The sequence below is a fragment of the Felis catus genome, chromosome B3 (assembly GCF_018350175.1).
Source record: "Felis catus isolate Fca126 chromosome B3, F.catus_Fca126_mat1.0, whole genome shotgun sequence".
Lineage (NCBI taxonomy): Eukaryota > Metazoa > Chordata > Mammalia > Carnivora > Felidae > Felis > Felis catus.
The window spans coordinates 24348698-24370656 of record NC_058373.1 but is presented as its reverse complement, the minus strand read 5'-3'; the positions used below and the strand labels follow the sequence as shown (position 1 = coordinate 24370656).

The following is a 21959-nucleotide window of genomic DNA, read 5'->3' as shown; positions in this document are numbered from 1 at the left end:
AATTTTTGACCAGAATATGTGATTTATATTTAAAGCCAGGAAATTGAGATAAATCTGGTAATTTAGAATTTCTAAAAGATTTCCATAGATGACACTTGATCTACTCTTAACCCATGTAACAAAACACTTAAGTAAAGGTACCTTATTAGGGGGAAAATTGGCCAATCAGGAATGTACATTTTGTAGTTATTCAGGTAGGTAAATAAGCATAACTTATTTAATTTATGAACTGTTCACAGAACCCAGAGGGAGGGGAAGGCTAAATGCCATTAGAGAGTTCAGTTCTTTTCCAATACACAGTAATTGTGATCCCAGAGTTCTCCTACCTACTCCTATATATAACTGTACAATCTAGATTTGCAGCATTGTATCAATTTCAAATACTGGGTTAGGTTATTTTCATAAATCATAAAACCATGAATTCTAACATTTCTGTATTTCCAGAAAGCCACTTGTATTTCCTGGTTGGTTTTCCCATCCCCCCCCTTAAATATTGGTGCATGGAATTATTTTTGAGAGTGAGCAAATGCAGGTAGATAAAATGTATAGTTTTAGGTATAAAAATAAGTGAAAGTTTCTTCTTATTCTAAAATATAACAGCTGTTAAATGTTAGTGTAGAATAATCTAAAATTGCCTGGCAAATGCCAAACGCCAAACAATATATTTGTATAATTATAGATACATGTAGCTTTTTTCTTTTTTTGAGAGGTTTCTTAAAAAAAAATCACACCATATATTTTTTATAATTCCCAACTTTTTTGAGATATAATTCACATACCATACAATTCATCCTTTTAAAGCATATAATTCAGTTTTAGTAATAACTGTATTTAGTATATTTGGGTTTTAGTATATTCAGTTGTACAACCACCAGGGCTGATTTTAGAACCTTTTTATTATCCCAGAAAGAAACTCTGTACCTGTTAGTAGTCATTCCCTATTCTCCTGTCCTCCATCCTCTGGCAACCATTAATCTGCTTTCTTTCTATATGGATTTGCCTGTTCTGGACATCTCATGTATGTGGAATCATAAAATATGTGCCCTTTAATGTAAGACTTCTTTTACACAGTATTATATTTTCAGGTTTCACTCATGTAGCGTATAATAGCACTTCATTCTTTTTTTATGGCTGAATAATATGCTATGAATATATGCACTGTTTATTCAGTTAGTTGATAACTATTTGGATTGTTTCCACTTTATGGTTATTATGAATCAAGTTGCCATGAACATTCATATATAGGCTTTTGTGTGGACATATATATTCAGCTCTGTTGGGTATATATCTAGAAGTGAAACTGCTGGGTCATAGGGTATCTATGTTTAACATTTTAAGCTGCCAAAGTCCTCCAAAGTGGCTGCACCATTTTACAGTTGAATCAGCAGTGTATGCAGGTTCTTTCTGATAGCACTACCTCCGTTCATTGTCCCTTTATCTTAGTAATTTTTATGGGTGTGAAGGTATCTGTTTGTTGTTTTGATTTGCGTTTGCTTAATGACTAATGATGATAGAAACATTTCATGTGCTGATTGGCCCTCTTTGGGGGTGGATCTGCACAAATCCTTTGCTATTTTTTAATTGGGACTTTTTTTTTTTTTTTTTTTTGGGGAGAGCTTCTATATACGAGAGTGGGGGAATGGCAGAAAAAGAGAGAGGGAAAATCCCAAGCAGGCTGCACGCTGTTAGTTAAACTCAGAGCCCCATGTGGGGCTCGATCTCATGAAATGTGAGATCATGACCTGAGCTGAAATCAAGTCAGCCGCTTACCTGACTTAGCCACCCAGGTGCCCCTTTCTGTTGTTGTGTTTTAAGTATTCTTTATATGTTCTGGATACAAGTCTCTTATCAGATACATGATTTTCAAATATTTCTCCACATTCTGTGGGTTTTCTTTTCACTTTTATGGTTGTTATCTTGAAGCACCCAAGTTTTAAATGTCCGGTTTATGAATTTTTATTTTGTTGTCTTTGGTGTTGTTATTTAAGAAACCATTGCCTAATCTAAAGGTTATAAGGATTTATGCCTACTTTCTTCTAAGAGTTTTGTAGTTCTAGCTCTGTATTTAAGTCTGTCATCTGTTTTGAGTTAATTTTTTGTATATGGTTTTGTTTAGATTTAGATCTGTATTGCATTTGGCATGTCCTTGGTTGGATATTGTGTACACATATTTACCTTTTATTTTTTTTCCACTTGGGTAGACAATTCTCTAGATCAGTTAAGGGATCCTTTCTTCACTGATTTAAAATGCCACCTTTTTATATGCTACATTTTCATAAACCAAAAAAAGTTTATTGAAGTATAATTTATATCCAATAATGTATGCCCATTTTTAAGTGTACAGTTTGATGTATTTTCATGCATATATGTCCTGTAACTGCTACCACAGTTAAGAACTAGAACATTTAAATTACTCCCCAAAAATGTTCTTCCTAGTCATTTCTCCCTCTTAGCTCCAGGTAACCAACCATTGCTCTGCATATTAGTTTTGCCTCTTCTAGAGTTGCATATAAATGGTGTCATAAGTTATATATTTTTCTTTCTTTGACTTTGTTCCTTTAGCAAGTATTTGAAATTCCTCCATTTTGTATTTATCACTTTTTGTTTGTTTTTTAGTGCAGTACAGCTATGCCACAGTTTGCTTATTCATTTTTCTTTTTTTTTTCTTTTGGTGAACATTGAGATTTTTTCCAGCATTAGGCTGTTGTGAATAAACATACACTTTGCGTGTGTCTTTTTGTGAACATGTTTTCATTTCTCCAGAGTAAAAACCTTAAATTGGAATTACTAGATCACATGACAAGTTTATGTTCAGATTTATAAAGAATTGTTTTCCAAATTGTTCTATCATTTTGCATTTAGCATTTGATATTTTCAAGTATCAGATGTTCTGATGGGTGTGTGGTGGTATCACATCATAGTTTCTTTTTCTGTACAGTAAAATGTACGTAAGATAAAATTCATTACTTTAACCATTTTTAAGTGTACAGATCAGTGGCATAAAGTATATTCATGTTGTTGTGCAGTCATCACTCTTACTCATCTCTGGAACTTTTTCATTGTCCCAAACTCAGATTCTGTACCCATTAAACAGTAACTCTCCCCTGTTCCTGTTATCTTCTCCCTCCCTCCAGCCTTTAGTGACCACTCTTCTATTTTCTGTCTCTAAGAATTTGACTATTCTAGCTACTTATGTAAGTGTAATCATACAATATCTATCCTTTTGCTTCTGGCTTGTATCACGTGGCGTGATATATTCAAGGCTTACTCATGTTACAGCATGTATCATTTTCCTTTTTTAAGGCTGAATAGTATTTCATTGTATGTAAAAATACCACAATTTGTTTAACCATTCATTCACTGGACACTTGGGTTGCTTCCTTCTTTTGGCTGTTACAAATAATGCTGCTGTGAATATGGATGTACAAATGTTTCTTCAAGTCCTTGCTTTCAGTTCTTATATTTTTGGTTCTTGGGTATCTACTGAGGAACAGTATTATTGGGTCATAGGGTGCTTCTGTGGTTTTTTGCCTTCCCTGTTTTCCCAGATTGTCAGAACTCTATATGCACTTACCATATCTTGTGCTTCTTTACAACACAATTATGTATTGCAATTACATTATTTATTGTGGTTTTTATTATTTGTGCCCCTTTTGCCCATCACATGAGGACAAGAGATTGTCTAGTTTCTTTACCACTGTGTTTTTATCCACTTGATGTGCACTCAGACTCTAATACACTTTTTTTACTGAGATGTAATTGATGTATAACATTGTATTAGTTTCAGCTAGTAGAAATTTTTTGAATGAATGATTAAGAATTTGAAGGTTAACAAGTTTCAACCCACACCGTGGTTATGCTAAATAAAAATGAGAGGAAGAAAATAAAGAGTGGCAGCAATTTTTTCATTCTGTATCTAGAAGGACAGCAGGATTGGGCATGTTGGAGTGATTTTTTGGGAAATAATGAAGTTTGATTATATGCTAATGATACTTCAGGCGTGCATGTGTATCAGTGGTAATTGAGAGTAGCAGGCTTATCACAACTTGAGAGATAGAGACTTAAAGATATAGAGTTGGGTCCAAAGTATAGGGGTGCTATAGAAATGGATGGCATTGCACAGAGAATTAATTTAGGTTAAGAAAAGGGGCTAGCGCAAGAAACTTTAGTGGCCAAAAATGAGGGGTAGGAAGATGAACTAGAAGACCTAGTTGCTGTCACAGGTAGAAGAATATATAGGTGGGTGCAGCATTATGGAAGCCAGGGAAGGTGAGTACTGGTGTGAAGTGCTGCAGAGATAAAGTAGGATTAGAGGCCACAGGATTTAGAATACACAGGAATGATGATGACTTCTGTAAGAAAAATGTCAGTAGGTGGAAGGTTTTGTGTGTAAGCAGCTGAGATAATTAATAATGGTTTTCAGGTCTTTCCAGCAGTTAAAAGGGAAGAAAATAAGGAACTGGTACTCAGGGGTTAATAGAGTTGAGGGGATTATGTGGAGAGTACAGTATGAAAGCAGTATTTAAACATTTTGTTCTAACAACAGAATGGATGAGGACAGTCTTTGGTCAGTTGTGAGATTTATAAATTTACAAAGCTTAAGAGTTTCAACAAGTAGCTTTACCCATAAATTTAAGACATCATAACCATTGTTCAAAGAAGTGCTGAGGGAACACACAAAAAAACGATAGAAAAGGTAGTCTGTGAAATTAAGTTTTGACCTAGGTTAGAAGGAAATGAAGGAAATAGGCTATTGAAGAGGAGATGAAGGACATAACAAATGTAATAATATATAGACATAATGTATATAGGTGGTGTGCATATATAGAGTGTGAGGGTTAACAGATGGACCATTTTAAGAGTAAATGAAAATGTTAGAGGGGCAGATGAATGTAGATGGATAAAGGGTAGATTACGTTTTTATTCTTAGATTATTAGACTGGGCTTTCTGGAGAGGCACACAGATATAAATAAAATAAAGGCACTAAGTCTTGTATTAGGGTGCTAATGGTTAAATTTACAGAGACTACCTAACATTTCTGGGGCTTACAGTTTCTCTTATCCTGTATCACTCTAGATTTGATGATATATTTTCCTATGATTATGTGTTCCCAATCTTCTAAAGCAAGGTATTTCACATTTGGATCTGTGTGTCACCTGAAATGTGTATTAAAAATGCAGATTCATGCACCCCCACTTTATGCACCGAATCACAGTCTGAAAGTAAAGGTCAAATACCCATTTTTTGCAGATTTCTCTAGTGGAGTCTATTTTGAATACATTGAGACTTGGTTCTCTAAGATCTTAAAACTTGGTTAATATAAAAAATATATGCTGTGTATTCATTTTCTACCATCAACCTAGAACACTGGGTGGGTGTTTTTTTTTGTTTTTATTTGTGTTTTTTTAGTATATTTTATTTTGAGAGAGCACAAGTGAGCAGGGGAGGGGCAAAGAGAGGGAGAGAGAATCCCAATAAGGCCCTGCACTGATATCGAGGATCCTGATGTGGGCCTTGATCCCACAAACTGTGAGATCAGGACCTCAGCCAAAATCATTGGATGATTAACTGAATGAGTCACCCTGGCCTGCCCCAACCCAACCTCCTGTGGGTTTCCTAATCTTTGGGAGTTGGTTTCTTCATATATGATCAAAGGAAATGATTTAAAAGACTGCAGTTCTTATTCCACTGAGAAATGCAAAAGAGTTAAGAATTTACAGTGATTATTTGGGTACATGTTTTAAGCTCAGAATTTGGTTTTTGATGGGTCAAGGTATTTTTTTTTTTTTTTTTTGATGAGTTAAGTTTTGATAGACATGTTACATGTTTGATTTAGGAAATAATCATTGCTGCCATGTGTTGAGCTCCTTTTTTGTGCCAGGTAGCATTGTCCTACATACTTCTAAAACATTTTCTCTAAAACTCACAACCTGACGCCTGAGACTCAGATATGAAAGAACCTGCCCAAGGCTGCAAATCTAGGGGGTAGTGGACGGATGCTCGTAAATATACCTAACATAGCAGATGCTCATAATATGTTAAGATGCTACATATTATGAGCATCTGCTATGTTAGGTACATTTATTTACCTATAGCTAAATTGCTATAGGTATCTGAAGGAATTAGAGGCATACAGTCAAAGTTTTCATGTATTTTCAGCACTTTTGGAGGGAGGAAAGAGTAAAGAAATGGCAGACTCTAAGCTCTGTGAATGAATATAGGAAACATGGCTCTGCCAGAGGAAAGCAGTCAGGGAACAGGGCCTGTCTAACCACCCTTGCATGCAGCCTGGCAAAAGCATTAGGGACACTTGTCTCTTGGTATGTTTTTGGGTATTCATAAACATTACAAAAAATGAATTTTGGGGAAGATTTTTTTTTTTAGTTTATCCAGTTTTCTATGTGAAAAGAATTGAGTGAGGTGTTTTATATTTTAGGTTAAAAATCTGTAAGAACCTGATTTTACAATTCACCAGCTCCTCAGAAGTTTGGCGAAATATGGTATGTTTCTGTTTTATTTTTTGGAATTCAAAATGCATGCATATCTTAATGTCATAGTTAGAATAAGGACAAACATTTTCAGCAAATTTGGGTGCCTGCTATTTTTAAAGCATTGTGCTAGGTGGTAAATCACTGTGCTACCAGGTAGACTATAAGGGACAGAAATGAGATTCTGAAAGAAGTTAGAAGAGGTTAGGATGCTGTGAAAAGTGAAATCTTATGCATGAGAAGATTGAAGGGGACAGGTTTGGCTGTTAAGTTGTGAGGTAATAATAGCTTCCATTTGTTAAGCTCTTACTATGTGCCAGGCACTGTTCTGAGCAGTTGAATATGTTGGTTTGTGCATCCTCAGGACAGCCCTCTAAAATAGACACTACTATTGTCTTACTTCTCTCTATGAATGAAATGAGGCTCAGAATGGTTAAACAACTTGCCCAAGAGTTGCCATCTAGTAAGTGACCAAACAAGGACTTGAATCTAGATTGGCTCTGGACCCTATTTGTGCTCTGTTAAACACTGGACCTCATATAAAAGCGGACCAGTAGAGAGAACTTGGCTCAGTAAAATACAAATAGCTCTTTAATGAATTAATTTACCTCAGTTGATCACTCGAGGTATTTTAACTTTCTCATATATTATGTTTACAGGTTGGAAAGTTAGACTTCTTTGGGGGTTCTGAAATCAGAGGGAACCCAAGAGGGAACATTGTTCATTTCAGGGATGCCATTGCCTTTTTCTCATGTAAACTCAGGAATATTCTAGGCTCTCATAAGGAGACAGGTAGCTATGATAGGGAAGTCTGGAAAATTGGATTGTTTTGTCCAGGGCATGTAAGTCCCATATATTTGGAGTTCCCTAAAATTACTTGTATATACTAAGGCCAACCCTCACCCTTATCTGAATTTGAAGCCCAAGTTCATAGGCTGCTGTAGAGGTATGGACTCAAGATTGATATTTCAACTCTTCTCTTGGTATTCTCAGATACCTTACTATTTTATATTGGGTTCTAGGTCCATGCTGGTAACCGCCTTCTGTGGTTGTTTGTTGCCACTTTGGAGAGGTGTCAAGTATCAAGGGTATTTTTTCCTCCCTCTTAATTTTCTCATTTTTCCTTAGTTCACTTTTTGGATTTGGCCTGGATATACAGTTTGGTAGGGAGGTCAAATAGAGGAAAAACTAGTTGCACAAAATGAGTTCTCAATACGGGGATATTTCAGATGTATGTCTTTGCCAGAACTATATAGGATTAGGATGCCTGATAAATTTGAACCATGACAATCAAGAAAGTTGTGCTAAAGCCAAGTAAGGGGATCAAAAGATACTAGGTTGAGGGAGGAGAACATGTTTTTGTATCTTGCCAGTCTCTTTTATGGAATTGAATATTAGTGGATTTATGGCTGAGAAAGAATAGAACGCTTTTTTCATGGAGTACCCAAGGGGTTTGGGCTGTTAGATTACCCTACTTAATGTAGAGTAAGTAGGACTAGACTTTGGGTGGGTGGGTGGGTGTGTGTGTGTGTGTGTGTGTGTGTGTGTGTGTGTGTGTGTGTGTAACCATTAAGCATTTGACTACCTGGAAAACTCTATGACTGTTAGTCTCATTTAAACAGTTGCCATAATAGTGGGATCTCAATCCATATTCCGAATCTTTGCATACACTGAAGTTAGGAAACTCTGTATAGTAAAAACTAAATCAAACCAAAAAATTCTAACCCTGGATAGGAAGTCAGTAGATCTGAGTTTTAATCCTAGCTTCAACACTAATTCTAAAATCTTGGGCAAGTCAGTTAATCACTCTAAGTCTGCTTAATTTGTTTTGGTTTTTGTTTTTTCCTTAAATTCTTATTATAGTATCTGCCCTGATTAGGTAGAGCTGAAGTTGTCCTGAGTCTCAAACAAGACACTGTTGACCAAAGTGCTGTGTAAACTGTAACACTCTGTAAAAATACAAGAGATTATCACCACATTTTATCAAGTGAAGAGATCATTTAAGGAAAAAAAAATCTGGAAAATAGTCCTTAAAAGCATTTCTATAATAATTACTCTTCTGATGAATGTTGAATTGACACCTGATTTGAAGCTTTGAAGATAAGTTTTTGAACAGTGAATTGGATTTATATTAAAGTGTTCTAACTAAAGATTTGTTTAATTTATTAGAGTTATTAAACCTACGCTCAGATCAAGTTAGCAGCTAGACTGGTGTGACTACCTGTTTTTAATCAGTGACTCAAAGCTGTGATCACCCTGATGTCACCGAATGGCCACAGCTTGTAAAAGGTAATTTTGAATGTTATTTTACAGCCTTTAAAAGGCTGTTATTATAAAGTAAAATATGTTTTGTAAGAAATGAAGAAAATTATAGTTGGCAGGAATAGTGCAAATAGTAGAGCTTAAGTGGTAATGTGCTTCTCCATTTAAATATCCTTCCTAAAATATTTTATGCTTCCCCCGACCCCAGATCTATCTGTATAAGTAAACAAGAAAGTATTTCTCAAAAATTTAATGTTTTTAAATAAACCTGTTTGAACATTATAAAAACTATAAAAAAAAATTCTCAGTGTGCATTTTAAGATGTGCCTTTTATGTGGTAAGAGTTTTAACTAAAATACTTCTAGAAATTTTTACAACTTCAATAAAACTGGTATAATTTTCTCTCCTAGATAGTTATCGTGGAGGTAGAAGGAGTGGCTTGCTGGCTGGACAAGCTACACCCATTATTATTGGAAGTGATCCTCCATTTGAATGTTCCAGCTCATGCTGCACTATCTAGATTAGTAGGCATTTTGTGATCAGTTTTCTGTGATCCAAATCAAGGCCTAAAATTGAGACTCTTCCAAGATTTTTTATTTTCTAATGTTACTTATTGTTTATTTTAAAGTGTCTTTTCTGGTTTGTTATTCTGACAAACTGGGTTAACTTAAGTCAGTACTTTTTCTTTTTTCTCCCCATTGATAATATCCTGAACATGTACTAGATCCTTACTTCCAAAAACTTGACAGTAATGAATAAAAATGCTTTAGTGGCCAATGTAAAGCTTGGAAACTAATGCTAGATGTTAGATATTTCATAGTTTGAGAGTCAGAATCATAATTTTAGGATATTTTTTGGTAAATTATTTAGAATATTACAGAAATATAAGCAGAATGACTAGAAGTTTATTCAAACATATACTATTACGCGTTGCAAGAAAAGCGTTTGCTAGTTCTGTGTATATTCACTTTTCTCTTAATTAAAAAAAACGTTTCCATTTTGAGTAGAAAACAATTTGGGGTAACCATGTTTAAGAGACTGAGGATAGATCTGTTTTTGGGTAATACTCTTTCAATCCTTTCTTATTCTTTTGTCCTTCTGTTAGACCGAATTGGTTTAAATTGTTTGGTTTGACTTATAAATGGTTTTTAGTAGCTCACTTGAATATGTATTAACTATATAATAATTTGCTGACAGTTTGATGCTAATGTTTACATATTCTCTTGTTTAGGGAACAGATATTGGAAAACAGTGTAGTTACCATTTGATGATGTATTTAACGTCTATCTCATTTCTCAAAACTTTGCAGCAGTTATATATTGTGCTTCTAAGACTTGAATTTGTTTTCCTTCTTGCTTGTGTCTTACCTTTTTGCAGTAGTATTTTAATTTTCCTGTCATTGTGTCCTCATTTTTTTCCCTCTCTCTTTCTCTTTCCCTGTTAATTTTGAAAGTTTTGCCGCCTACGTGTTTGAAAGCTTCTAATCTGCCTCTCTTCCCTTAGTGCCAGCAGGTTTATTTTTTGTTTTGCAAGCCTGCTCTGCCTCCTTACAGTATGACATCTGATGCTGGAGGGTCGCACTTTCAAAAATGAGTCAGCTGGTACATGGGGTTATCATCAGTTTTTAGCTCTTCTGTCTGAGACATACAAACAAGTTTGGAAGCAATCTTGGGGTACTTACCCACAAGGCTGGTGGAGACCAGGTGTGTCACAAAGGTGATTTGCTTGCTCCCTGGGGGAGAGGGTGGAGTGAAATTTTTGCATTTGTGTCAGTGCCAAGTCACTGCCACCTCCAGCATGCCCCAATTTTTAGTTCTAATATAACTTTGTGCAAAATTGAAAATGTGAATACACTGCAAAGAGGAGCTAAAATATTTGAGCTGCTGGAGTCTTTTTTGTTTTTGTTTTTTTTTTTGTTTTTTGTTTTTTTTTGTTTTTTTTTTTGGCATTCTTGTCCTTGGACTCTGAATGAACTACAGTGAGGGGTAATTTTGAAAGTCTGGTAAAGAAGTGAGATTTTTAAAAGCTAAGAAATGTGGAAAACTGTTTATTTTTGTTGTTTTTTTCTTTTTCTTTCTTTTCTTTTTTTATTTTGCTGGTGGCTCTGAATTTAAGATTCTTTTGTTAAAGGTCAGAATTAGAAATTTCAAGTCAGTGATAAATTCACAAATCAAGTCCTTATATTGTCATTTTAGATATTTAGCTTTTGATCTCTAAAAATTTTGAGAATTTGAGTGTTAGAAATCAATATTATGTTGATTCACCTTAGTATACACTGACCAATACTGTTGATGAAACCGAATAGGATCACAGGAATTTATTTTTTTAACAGCATGGTGGGAATAGGCAAAATTGATTCATATCTCAAAATGCAAATAAAATACTTTTTGGTGTAACTGGCAACTATTTATAACTGAAGTCAGTTCACAATTATCTGTAGTAAAATTTTAATATCCCCGGTTGGTACACTTTTGATACGTAGTGCATCTTGCCGGTGTTATTTTCAGGGAAAGTTAATTTCATTGTTAAACCAAGATAATCATGATTAGAATGGTAAATCTGACTTAAAGTGTCTCAAAATTCCCAAGGCTATTAGATTTAAATTTAAATTATCTAGAGCAGAAGTTGGCAAACTTTTTCTTAATGGGCCAGATAATAAATACTTAGGCTTTGTGGGCTACATATCCTTATCAGAGTTTCTCAGCTCTGCTCTTGTAGTGTTTTGAAAGCAGCCATAGACAATATGTAAATGAATGAGTGTGGCTGTATTCCAATAAAATTGTACAACAATAGGCGCCTGGCCCAGGCCTTAGTTTGTTGTCCAAGGAAATAGTTTGCTGACCCCTGATCTAAATATAGTTTGGGACTGTGAATACTAGTGAATACTTTTGATATTATGGATAACTAGTAGTTGGCTGTAGAAAGTTTCGTAGTTGTATGTTTTTATTATAAATATTGACTTTGTGAATAATTATGTTTTATTATACTGCTTTGTATGTTGGTATCTATAGTGTTTACAGTTTTCCTTAAAAACAATGTGCTGACTTTTTTATTAGTCCAGCTTTTATAATAAATGTGTTGAATGGCAGTCTGACTTGATCACTTTTTTCTTCTGTTGAAATCTTTAGTTACTTTTAAAACTGTTAACAATTAAATCTTGTTTTCAAATTTGTCTTCTAAAATAACATGTCTGCCCTTTTTGGAATATGGAATATTCTGCTTAACTTTCCTCAATTGCATTTTACAGATCGCCAGGAGAACCTCAGTCTGACAACATCGAAGCTAGCCGAATGTAAGTGTAACTTGGTTGAGGCTATGGTGTTTTTTAAGTTAACCTAGATTGCTTTAAAGGTGTCATGTTATTTGACAATAATTTTCAGTTGTAAGAGACTAATACATTAAAAAAAAAATTGGGAGAGAGGAATGTGCCTACTATTTTTCCTACCAAATAAATACCTCTAAACTTTGGTAACATGGTACTAGATTTCTACTTTGAAGTGAATAATTGTATACTCCTGGATTGTAATGTCTTTTTGGTCACCTAGAAGTTGTGGAGAAATAGAGAGGGGAAAGAGGTTAACAATCACTTATTAAATACTCACTATGTATAAAGCAGCTGGTGATGTCTTGTGGCTACAAAGATGCATAATAATTAGTCCCTAACCCAGATAATTTTACAGTGTACCTAGTAGAAAGACATAGAAGCAAATCATCTTTTTGGTAGAGTTATACTGAGGATGCAACAGGAACATTAAGGAATACCGTGTTACCTAGGTATTCAAAAGGAACCTAAACCAGGTGGCAGGGAAATAGGGGTGGCCAGGGAAGGCCAAATTAAATCTTGAAGTGTAACTGGAACTTAGGTAGCCAGAAGCATAGTCAGAGTTGTTCTAGGCAGAACCATGGGTAAAGTTATAAAGCTGCATAGTGTGTGTAGGGAACAGTAGGCATTTGAGGATTTTTAGATCATAAGTAGGAAAGTGAAAAATAACACTTGATAGAGAAAGGGCCTTGCCAGCTATGTTAAGGGCCTTGGCCTGTCTCTCATAAGTATCTGGGAGTCAATAAAGAATTTGCTGAGGAAGAGGTAGTAACCTTGTTAGACATAGGTTTTTAATAGTTTTGGCAGCAGAGAAACAGAATTGAAGAGAAGTCCGTGGTGGCAGGTGACCAGAGCTTCAGCAGTTCAGTCAGTGACAGCCCTAAGAAGGGCAGTGAATAGGAATTCAAGATAATGTTCTCTGGATTTAAGAAAAGTATTTAGAAAGTGAAATAGTTAAGACCTCAGTGACTAGTTGTAAGAATGTAAGAAGTTTAAGGTAAGGTAACAGGAAGGTGGTAATTATTGAAGCAAGGTTTTTGAGATAGTAAGGGTTGAAATGAAGAATATAGGTATAGGGATTGCTTTGGAATAAGAGCAGAGACCCCTATCTTAAACTAGAAGAAGGAGATAAAGATGGTTATGTAATGTTAAATGTGTTTGCAGATGAGAATAGGGGAAGTCAAGGTCTTTTTTTTTTTTTAAGTTTATTTATTTTGAGAGAGAGAGAGAGAGAACGAGAGAGGGAGGGGCAGAGAGAGAGGGAGAGAGAATCCCAGAGTCCACTGGCAGCACGGAGCCTGACATGGGCTCAGTCCCATGAACCGTGAGATCCTGACCTGAGCCAGAATCAAGAGTCAGATGCTTAACTGACTGAGCCACCCAGGTGCCCCAGTCAAAGGTCATTTTTACTTGGAGTATTTTCTCAGTAAATTTGTATAGGTCTGCTACACCACTGTTTATTTCTCCTTTGAGATGTTAGTAGACACTTCTTGAAAAGGAGGTTCAATTGTTGAATAAATTTGGGAATTACAGAATTAAACAGGTTTCTTTACTGAAGATAGTGGAATACTTTAAAGTGCTGATGTACACTGAATCTCCAAAAGGGATTGTAAAATGTATTTCTCAAATTTATGTGTCCATGTAACGTTTTCATCCTATTTTTTTTGTGGTAAAATACATGTAACATTATTTTTTAAGTGCAATTCAGTGGTATTTAAGTACATTAATATTGTTGTGTAGATTCTCCACAACTCTGTGCATCTTGCAGTGCTGAAACTATATCCTTTAAACAATAACTCCCAATTTCCCCTTCTCCCCACCTCCTGGCAACCATCATTCTACTTTCTATTTTGACTACTCTGTTTCATATAAGCGGAATTATTTATATTTGTCTTTTTGTGATGGCTTATTTCACTTAGCATAATGTTCTCAAGCTTCATCCTGTTGTGGCATTTGTCAGAATTGTCTTCCTTTTTAAGGCTGAATGATATTCTGCTATATGTATATAACATTTTGTTTATCCTTTCACCCATTAATGGACACTTGGATTACTTTCATGACATGTTTAGGACAACACAGATATCTCTTTGAGACCCTGCTTTCAATTCTTTGGGCATATTCCCAGAAGTAGGCTTGTTGGATCATATGCTAATTCTTTAATTTTTTGAGGAACCGCTATACTTTTTTTAATAATCTCATCAACACTTGTAATTATCTGTTTTTGATAATTGCCATCCTAATGCAGTTATTTTTTTTATTCTAGTTTTGTGAGCATGTAACTTTCTAAGAAACATGTTTTAATAGGGTTTTGTGGAACACAGAGTTTGATTAGGGAATTTGAGAAGACTGTGCAAATTTGGAAAGTGTCTGGGGAGAATGGATGAAGAAGTAGACCAAATATTATTGAGTCTCATGCTACTGAGTGGTTAGTTGAGGTTAGGGAACATATACTTGGAGTTTAAAGAATTTCTTTAATAGCCAGAAAAGAGGCATGGTATTTCAAGGTTGGGTATTAGCAGAACAGATGGGACAGAATTACTAGTGGCATGTGCATAGGTTGTTAACACTGAAGTAAGTTGAATATGTAAGTCTTTGGTGATGGCCATGATTGGATATATTGTGGTGCCAGACAGAGGTGTTAGGCTGGTTATAAAAAGCCTTGATAGGTCAGAGAGATCGTTTAGTGTAAGTGAAATTTTTATAAGGATAGATGATAATGATCAGGGGTTGGATATTTAATATGCCTACAGTAGTGATTGACATAGAGAGGCGGTGAAGGTTTCTGAAGAAAGTGAAGTAAGTATTTTGGGTAAGAGGGGGCTAAAGTGTTGGGATAGATCATGAACACAGACATTGAAGTCAGCATGCCAGTGATATAAATGGGGGCAAAATAGAACCTTTAGTATATGGGTATAATTTACCAGAAGAAAGGTATTCAGGTAGATAATATGATTTTCAAATGTAAGTTGTGTTTGTGTTGTGTTTATTTTGTTTTGATGGACATTGTTTTAAATACAAGGAATTAGAAGAATAATAGTGGATTTACGGGTTTTAGTTGTTTATGAAATCCTCACATAAAAGGGATGCAAGATAAGCAGTGCCTTTTGGGGTAAAACCAGGCTTTAGTGAAAGCTAAGAGGTTGAGGAACCATTATATAAAGCAGTTGAAGATTAGGGACAACCTGTATTATAAATATTTTTCTAGAGATCTTAGTAGAGTAGATTAATGGGATGAATCAATAGTAAAGAATAGAAAACAGTAGATGAAGCTTGGCATTTTGTAGTAAAAATGAAGGATAGCAAGAATGTGAGACATGGTAGGATATGTGTCACAAGATTCCAGATGAAACTCTGGTACTCAGTTCTGGTTGAGTTGAGCAAGCTGCCGTACTGTTTAACTTGATCATATTAAGGTAGAATAGCCGGGAATTAGACCTAACATGATGTCTTGATAACGGCATCTAAGCTTCCAGATATAATCGTTGTAATACAGCTCTGTCTTCGTGTCCGTCCCCATTTCATAAATTACTATACCTGTGGAAGCTATAACCAGACAATGGTTTAGTAAAGTGAGTAGGTCCAGTTTATTCTACCAAAATTTTATGAGTTTTGATGTACAAAATAGATAATGAAGGATTCTTGGTTTTACCTAAGAATTATCCTAGGATCTTTGAATAATGGCAACATCTTGAAGAATGATTTTTTGGGGGGCGATTGGAGACACATTTGCATTTGGCATCCTTTACGGAACATCTTGGGTGCATTCTAAATGGTAATTATAAAATTAAAGAATATACCTAGTGTTGCCTATTCCCTAGGTTGCAGAAAAACAGTAAAAATCTTTAACAGTTGCATGCCATGCTATAGTTTAGCCTAGAAATAGAACTAACACAATAACCCAGATCTTTTTATCCAATTGTATGAATAGTCGCCCTGTATTTTTAAAAAATTCATATATACCACATAGTGGAATATTTTTGTACATATTAATTTAGACTCTAATTTTTTTTAATGATTACGAAGCAATTTCTAGCAACTTCAGAATTCTCATCCTTTGGTAGTTACTCTCCAACCCTATCTTCAGTGCTTAGGCTGTACGTATGAGTGTATGACTAAGAAAATGGAACAAGGGTAAACATACTAACTGATTTATGGTTCCGTAATTGAAATAAATACTTAGTTTTCTGTAAATGTTGGTAGGACCCAGGTCTCAGGCCATCATTATTTTTTCTCTCCAGGTAAGAGCTCATATTTTCATCTCTAACTCTGACTTACCCTCTGAATTGTAAACTCATATATCCAATAATTGAATGTCTGATTCTCAAACTTAAGTCCAAGGTAGGTCTTGATTTTCATCCTCTCAGAACTACTTTTCTTGTAATCTTTTTGCCATCTCAATTAGTAGGAAGTCTTTTTTTTTCTTCCAGCTTATCGAAAACTTTGGAAGCATCTTTAATTTATCTTTGTCTTACTCAAGTTATCAGCAAATCGTGTTGCCTCCACCTTGAAAATATCTTAATTGTACCACTTTATTCACACCATTTCCACCTTATCATGCTGATTTAAAGCCAATATCTTGTGCCAGAAGAATGAAATTGTTTCCCTGGTAGTCTTGCTGCTTCCATCCTTGCCCCTTTCATTGTATTTTCTAGGTAGCAGCCAGAGTGATCTGTTTTAAATTGAAGTTAAACCACGTTATTTATGCTCAGAACTTTTCAGGGGCTCCCTATATGTCTCAGAGTAAAATCTGAAGATCTTCGAGGCCCTGTAAGAGCTTTCATTTTGTGTGGCCTTTCCATCTCTCTTGTTTATCTTTATATACACTGGCTTTATGATTTTGCCTTTAATGTTTTGATGTTCTTAAGACTTGTGCCTGTTGGGGCACCTGGGTGGCTCAGTCTGTTAAGCTGCCAACTTCGGCTCAGGTCATGATCTCGCGCTCCGTGAGTTCAAGCCCCGCGTCGGGCTCTGTGCTGACAGCTCAGAGCCTGGAGCCTGTTTCAGATTCTATGTCTCCCTCTCTCTGACCCTCCCCTGTTCATGCTCTGTCTCTCCCTGTCTCAAAAATAAATAAAACATTAAAAAAAAATTAAAAAAAAGACTTGTGCCTGTTGTTTGCGACCCTTCTCTGTGGTATCCCCATGGCTTCCTTTCACTTGCCCCAGAGATCTCTGCTCAAATGATGTCTTATCAGAGGGGCCTTCCTTGACCAACTTCAACAAAGAATTGTCATGTTCTTTGTTTGCTGTTGTCTTTACCCTGTTACATTTGTCATCATGGGATTTAATGTCATTTGACTTAATTGATTTCATTGTTGTCTGACTCATTTAATACTAGTATGGAAGCCTAATGATAGAGTGCCTGGCCTGCAAGAGGTAATCAGTAAATAATATATGAAAGAGTGAAATTATTAAGTTAATGCAAAATGTTTATTTCTGCCTTTTTAATTCCCTTGCAGAAGTGTTGGAAGAATTTTCTGGGATCAGTTTATGTGGAAATAACTGATACATATTTGTATACAACCCACAGAACTTATGTAGTAGCACCTGACATCTTGAGCACTTAGCATATAATAAACCACTGTGCTCAGTACTCCACATGCATTCTGTCATTTGATAATAAAAGTGAGCCTTCTTAAAACACAAACAATAACCAAAATATTTATTTCTATAGGTATGTAAAGTTTAATTTCCTGAATTTGCATTTTATTTATTTATTGACCTATAGTTGATGCATAGCAATACACTAGATTCAGGTATACAACATAGTGATTCAGCAACTCTACATTATGCCATGCTCACCAGAAGCATAGCTGCCATCTGTCACCATACAACACTATTACAGAACTATTGACTGTATTCCTTATATTGTACCTTTCATCCCTGTGACTTATTCTGTAACTGGAAGCCTGTACCTCCCATTCTTCTTCACCCATTTTTTCCCTCTCACCCACCCCTCTGGCAGCCACCAGTTCTCTGTATTTATGGATCTTTTTCTTTTTGTTTGTTTTTGTGTTCATTTGTTTTTGGTTTTTTGGTTGTGTGTTTGTTTTTTTTTTTTTTAAGATTCCACTTGTGGGGCGCCTGGGTGGCGCAGTCGGTTAAGCGTCCGACTTCAGCCAGGTCACGATCTCGCGGTCTGTGAGTTTGAGCCCCGCATCAGGCTCTGGGCTGATGGCTCAGAGCCTGGAGCCTGCTTCCGATTCTGTGTCTCCCTCTCTCTCTGCCCCTCCCCTGTTCATGCTTTGTCTCTCTCTGTCCCAAAAATAAATAAACGTTGAAAAAAAAAATTTAAAGATTCCACTTGTAAGTGAGATCATATGGTATTTGTCTTTCTCTTACTTCGCTTAGCATAATACCTTCCAGGTCCATCAGTATTGTCTTAATTGGCAAGATTTTGTTGTTTTTAAACCTGAGCCTTTTAATCAGATTAGACTCTGGAGTTACAGCTTGTATCCTCTGATAGAGACTGAAGAACTGGTACAATTTTTTAAATTTTTGGTAAAATTCATCAGTGAATTCATTTGGTTCTAGTGCTTTCTGTTTTGGAAGGTTACTTATTTATTCAGTTTTCATATCAGATATAGGCCTGTCAGGTTGTGTATTTCTTGTGAGTTTTGGCAGAGTGGGTCTAGTAAGGAGTTGGTCAGTTACATCTAGGTTGTCAAATTTGTGGGTATAGAGTTACTCGTAGTATATCTTTTATCCTTTTAATGTTTGTGGGATCTGTTGTGATGTCCCCTATTTCATTTGTGATACTAGTAATTCATTTTTTCCTTAGTTAGCCTGGCTAGAGGAGTATTGATTTCATTAATCTTTTCAGAGAACTTTTGATGTTGATTTTTCTCTGTTGGTTTCCATTTTTCAATTTCATGGATTTCTGTTACAATATTATTTCTTTCCTTTTGCTTACTTTGGATTTAATTTGCTCTTTTTTAGTTTATTAAGGTGGGAATATAAATGATTAACTTTAGTTCTTTCTTTTTTTTCTAATACATGCATGCAGTGTTAATAAATTAGTGCACTAATAATTAGTCAGTGCTCTCTAAGCACTATTTTCACTGCATTCCATTCCACAATTTTGATAAATTGTGTTTTCATTTTTATTTAGTTGAAAAGAATTTTTGGTTTCTGTTGGGATTTCTTTGTTGACTTGTTTAATATCCATGTATTTTGAGATTTTCCAGTTATTGTTCTGTTACTGATTTTGGCTTAATTCTATTGTAGTGTAAGAGTAGACTTTGTATGATTTCTATTATTTTAAATTTGTTAAGGTATATCATATGGCCCCGAATGTGATATATCTTGACGAATTTTCTGTGTGAGCTTGAGAAAAATGTGTAATCTGCTGTTGTTGGATAAGGTAGTCCAGAGATGTCAATTATATCTAATTGATTGATGGTGCTTTTGAGTTCAACTATGTCTCTACTGATTATCTGCCTGCTAGATCTGTCCATTTCTGATAGAGGGGTGTGGAAGTTTGCAACTATGATGGTGGATTTATCTATTTTTCTTGTAGTTGTTTCCGTTTTTGCCTTATTTAATTTGATGCCTTTTAGTTAGGTGCACAGATGTTAAGGATCGTTATGTCTTCTTGGAAAATTAAACTGTTTATCGTTATGTTGTGTCCCCTCTTTAATTCTGATGACTTACCGTGCTTTTGAAGTCTGCCTGTCTGCCCAGCTATCTTTTCATTGTTAGCACAGTACATTTTTAAATTTTTAATCTGTATCTTTATATTTGGAGTGTAGACAATGTATAGTTGCATGTTATTTTTTTTTAATGTTTATTTTTGAGAGAGAGACCGAGTACAAGCAGGGGAGGGGCAGAGAGAGGGAGACACAGAATCTGAAACAGGCTCCAGGCTCTGAGCTGTCAGCACAGAGCCAACGCAGGGCTTGAACCTAGGAATCTGAGCCGAAGTTGGATGCTTAACTGACTGAACCACCAAGGCGTCCTTGGATGTTATTTTTTTGATCCAGTCTGGCAATCTGTGTCTTTCAGTTGATGCATTTAGAACACTAATGTTGAAAGTGATTATTGATATAGTTGGATTAGTACCTAACATTTTTGTTACTGTTGTCTATTTGTTGCTCTTGCTCTTTTTTTCCTGTTTTTGTCTTCTACCCTCTTTATTCCTTTTGTGGTTTTACTTGAGCATTGTATATTGTTCCATTTTCTCTCACTTGCAAGTAGATCAGTTAGTTACTTTTCATTTAACTTTTCTTTTTGGGGTTGTCTTAGAGTCTGTAGTATACATTTATATCTTAACCTAGTTTACTTTCAAGTAACACTATACATGTCGCAGGGAATGGGAGTACCTTATAATATTCCTTGCTTCTGTCCTTTTATCATTGCTGTCATTTATTTCACATATATAAACATGTATTTAAAATTTTACATACATAAATATTCATAACTGAATAAATTGTTGGCATTATTATTTTGAACAAACTGTTATCTGTTATATCAATTAAGGTTAAAAAGAATAAGTTATTTTATTTCCACTTATTCCTTTGGTAGTGGTCTTTCCTTATATAGATAATGAGTTTCTGATCTGTATCATTTCCTTTCTGTCTAAACAAGTTCTCTTAATATTTCTTGCAAGGCAAATGTACTGACAACAGATTCCCTCCCCCCCTTTTGTTTTTTGCTTGAGAGTCTGTTTCTTTTCTACTTTTGAAGAATGATTTCTCAAGGTATAGAATTCTTAGGTTGGTGGGGGTTTTTTTCTTTGACGCTTCTTCATTCCACTCTCTTGCTTGCATCGTTTCTGAGAAGTCAGATGTAATTTTTATCTTTATTCTTCTGTAGTTGTTTTCCTCTTGGCTTCTTTCAAAATTGTTTCTTTTTTTTTAATTAATTTTTTAATGTTTATTTTTTAGAGAGAGACAGTGTGAGTGGAAGAGGGGAAGAGAGAGAGAGTGGGAGGCACAGAATCCAAAGCAGGCTCCAGGTTCCTAGCTGTCAGCACAGAGCCTGACATGGGGCTCGAATCCACAAACTGTGAGATCATGACCTGAGCTAAAGTTGGACACTTAGCCGAGTGAGCCACTCAGGCGCCTCTCAAAATTTTTTCTTTATCTTTGATTATTTGTAGTTTAAAAATGATATGCCAAGTGTAGTTTTTTGGTTTTGGTGTGTTTTGTTTTGTTTTGTTTTGTTTTGTTTTTTGTGGGTGTTTTTTGTTTGTTTTACAATTTATTCTTTTTGATGTTTTCTGAATTTCCTGGATATGTGGTTTGATGTCTGATACTAACTTGGGGACATTCTCAGTCATTATTGTTTCAGTTCTGATTCTGTCACTTTCTTCTGATATTCCCATTTTGTGTATGTTACACTTTTTGTAGGTCCCACAAGTCCTTGCGTATTGTTTTTGCCAATCTTTGTTCTCTTTGCTTTTCAGTTCTGTTTCTTTTGGTATATTTTCAAGTTCAGGATTTCTTTCTTCAGTTGTTTGCAATTCATTATTAAGCTCATCAAAAATAGTTTTCATTTCTGTTACAGTGTTTTTGAACTCTGGTTTTTCTTTTTTGAGTCTTTGGTTTTTCTCTGCTTACATAGCTCTGCTGTTCTTTTGTGCTGTCTACTTTATCCATTAGAGTCCTTAGCATATTAATCATAGTTTAAATTTCTGGTATGTTAATTCCAACATCCCTGCTGTATTTAGTTCTTGTGTTTGCTGTCTTTTCAGACAGTGTTTTATTGCCTTTAGTATGCCTTGTAATATTTCTAGATAGCTGGATGTGATTTCCCAGGTAAAAGGAATTGCTATAAATAGGCCTTAATAATATGGTATTGTGGTGTAGGAGGAAGGGAAGTGTTCTGTAGTCTTTTGTTTACATCTTAGTCTTCTAGTGAGCCTGGCTGTGCCTCTGGATTGTGAA

The 21959-nt window shown here is 35.3% G+C and overlaps 1 protein-coding gene across 11 annotated transcripts in view; it reads left to right on the top strand.

Moving 5' to 3' along the window:
• The window catches only part of UBE3A (ubiquitin protein ligase E3A), a 92914-nt gene that overhangs the window by 10693 nt on the left and 60262 nt on the right, over positions 1-21959 (top strand). For 2 of the 11 annotated variants that reach the window (XM_045058953.1, XM_045058951.1), the window contains one exon: positions 11999-12043. In XM_045058953.1, coding sequence (XP_044914888.1) covers positions 12042-12043 — 2 coding nt within the window. In that variant the 5' untranslated portion in view covers positions 11999-12041. Of the gene's footprint in view, positions 1-6437; positions 6502-7511; positions 7578-8658; positions 8779-10254; positions 10468-11998; positions 12044-21959 lie in introns of those variants that run through there. The other 9 variants (XM_045058947.1, XM_045058946.1, XM_045058948.1 and 6 more) reach the window with 9 other exon arrangements.